General features: G+C 41.5%; 1 protein-coding gene across 1 annotated transcript; it reads left to right on the forward strand.

Annotated features, from left to right (window-relative positions):
- Positions 1 to 280: 280 nt before the first annotated feature.
- On the forward strand, positions 281 to 1766 carry LOC115949411 (protein artemis-like; the record flags this gene model as incomplete). Its single annotated transcript, XM_031065927.1, has 5 exons — positions 281 to 336; positions 415 to 516; positions 767 to 839; positions 1003 to 1143; positions 1665 to 1766. Coding segments are annotated over 5 exons (474 nt in total), but the record flags the coding sequence as incomplete, so codon positions are not given.
- Positions 1767 to 1851: the final 85 nt, after the last annotated feature.

The following is a 1851-nucleotide window of genomic DNA, read 5'->3' on the forward strand; positions in this document are numbered from 1 at the left end:
AAGGTCCCTTTCAATCCAAACTATTCTGTACTGGCTTACCAGGAACCAAGGATGTAGAACTGTCTTCTGTCCAACTTGCTTTATAGGCACCATACAATTCTTGGTTCTCTCTTCTGCCATGACAGGATGGTGGCTGCAGTGTGAAGAGACTCTCTGGTTTTAAAGCAATGCTAAATGTTTCAGGAGGCTGTGGGGAGTAATGCATTGCTCTCACTGTGCTGACAAAAGTACTGGTAGTACTTTCTACAGTCTGAAAATAATGCTAACCCCTTTCTTCCAGAAAGAAGATGTAGTGGTGACACTTCTGCCAGCTGGTCACTGTCCAGGTTCAGTCATGTATGTCCTTTCAGCACTTTAAATGTTTCACCACCTGGCATTTAATGAGGAGTTTGACCCAAATGTTGCTGTCTGCAGGTTTCTGTTTGAAGGTGAGAATGGCACTGTGTTGTACACAGGGGATTTCAGGCTTGCAAAAGGAGAAGCAGCCAGAATGGAGCTTTTGCATTCAGGGACCAGGTGAGCTATTTGTGGGAGATAAAAAAGAACAGAAGATCATATAGCAGGGGCAATTTGGCTAGGAATTAATTATTTTTTCCACATTTTTTATTCTAGATTAAATATAATTGCAATACTGCAGTTACAAGCCCCCTTTGACATATTCTTTGTAATGAAGAGGTAGAGTTACCTCCTTTTGAAGAGAGAGGAAGTGGTGTGTCTTAGCACTGTGGTATAATGTTTACTCTGATATCATGTTTCTATCCTCCAGCGTAAAAGACATCCAGAGTGTGTATTTGGACACCACTTTTTGTGATCCTAAATTTTATCACATACCAAGCCGGGTAAGTGTAACAAATTGTGAGAAGAAAGGCCCTTAAAGCTGTTAATTAATTAACTACCCCTTTGTTAGGAAGGTCTTACAAGGCAATGCCATTTTGCATTACTAAATCACAGTATTTGGAAGTATTTTCCAAGGTGATTGACAGCACTTTCCACACTTTTTAGGAGGAATGTTTAAATGGGATCTTGGAGTTGGTGCGAAGCTGGACCTCACTGTCTCGTAATCATGTTGTGTGGCTGAACTGCAAAGCTGCTTATGGATATGAGTATTTATTCATAAACCTCAGCGAGGAACTTGGAATCAAGGTAATGTTTCCCTAACTGCTGCTTTGACACAGATCCTCAGTAATGATTGTGGTCAGCACTGAACTGGCAATGGCTGTTCAGAGGGCTGCTCTAGGCCACAGTTATGCCTGTTTCATTAACTTCCCTTGAAAAGTGCAGTTGTGCTCAGAATGAGGTAACTAGTTGACTTCAGTCTGGAACATCTGGACTTTCCAAAGAGAAGTTAATTCCCAGTTTTCAAGCTCAGTGTTTACCTCACTCCCTTTTATTTTGTGAATGATAAAAGTCATTTGCATACAGCATTAATAATTAGTATATATATTCTGATTTTCTTAAAAGTATTCATCCTTCTTTAGTATGGGTAGTATGTTCTAATTGTTCTAGATGTCCAGGTTTTGGCTGACACATCTCTGCTTGGACATTATTTGGAGTAATAATTTAAATACCTGCCAGCATTTGGGCAGAGCAGAATCACATCTATACAGCTGCTCCAGCTGCACTCTGCCAAACACTAATAAAGAATAAACTCTGGCTTTCTCTAGGTGCACACAAACAAACTTGATATGTTCAGGAACATGCCAGAAATCCTGTGCCACGTTACCACAGACCAGTGCACGCAGATTCACGCCTGTCGGCATCCTCGGGTGCGTTCCTTCTGCAAAGCCTCCCCTGACCTTGCTCTGAAAATGTGGTTATAGGTGCTGATGTCTGGGGCCTCTTGGGTTAGTG

This window comes from Geospiza fortis, unplaced genomic scaffold (genome assembly GCF_000277835.1).
Source record: "Geospiza fortis unplaced genomic scaffold, GeoFor_1.0 C13649958, whole genome shotgun sequence".
NCBI classification, from domain to species: Eukaryota; Metazoa; Chordata; class Aves; order Passeriformes; family Thraupidae; genus Geospiza; species Geospiza fortis.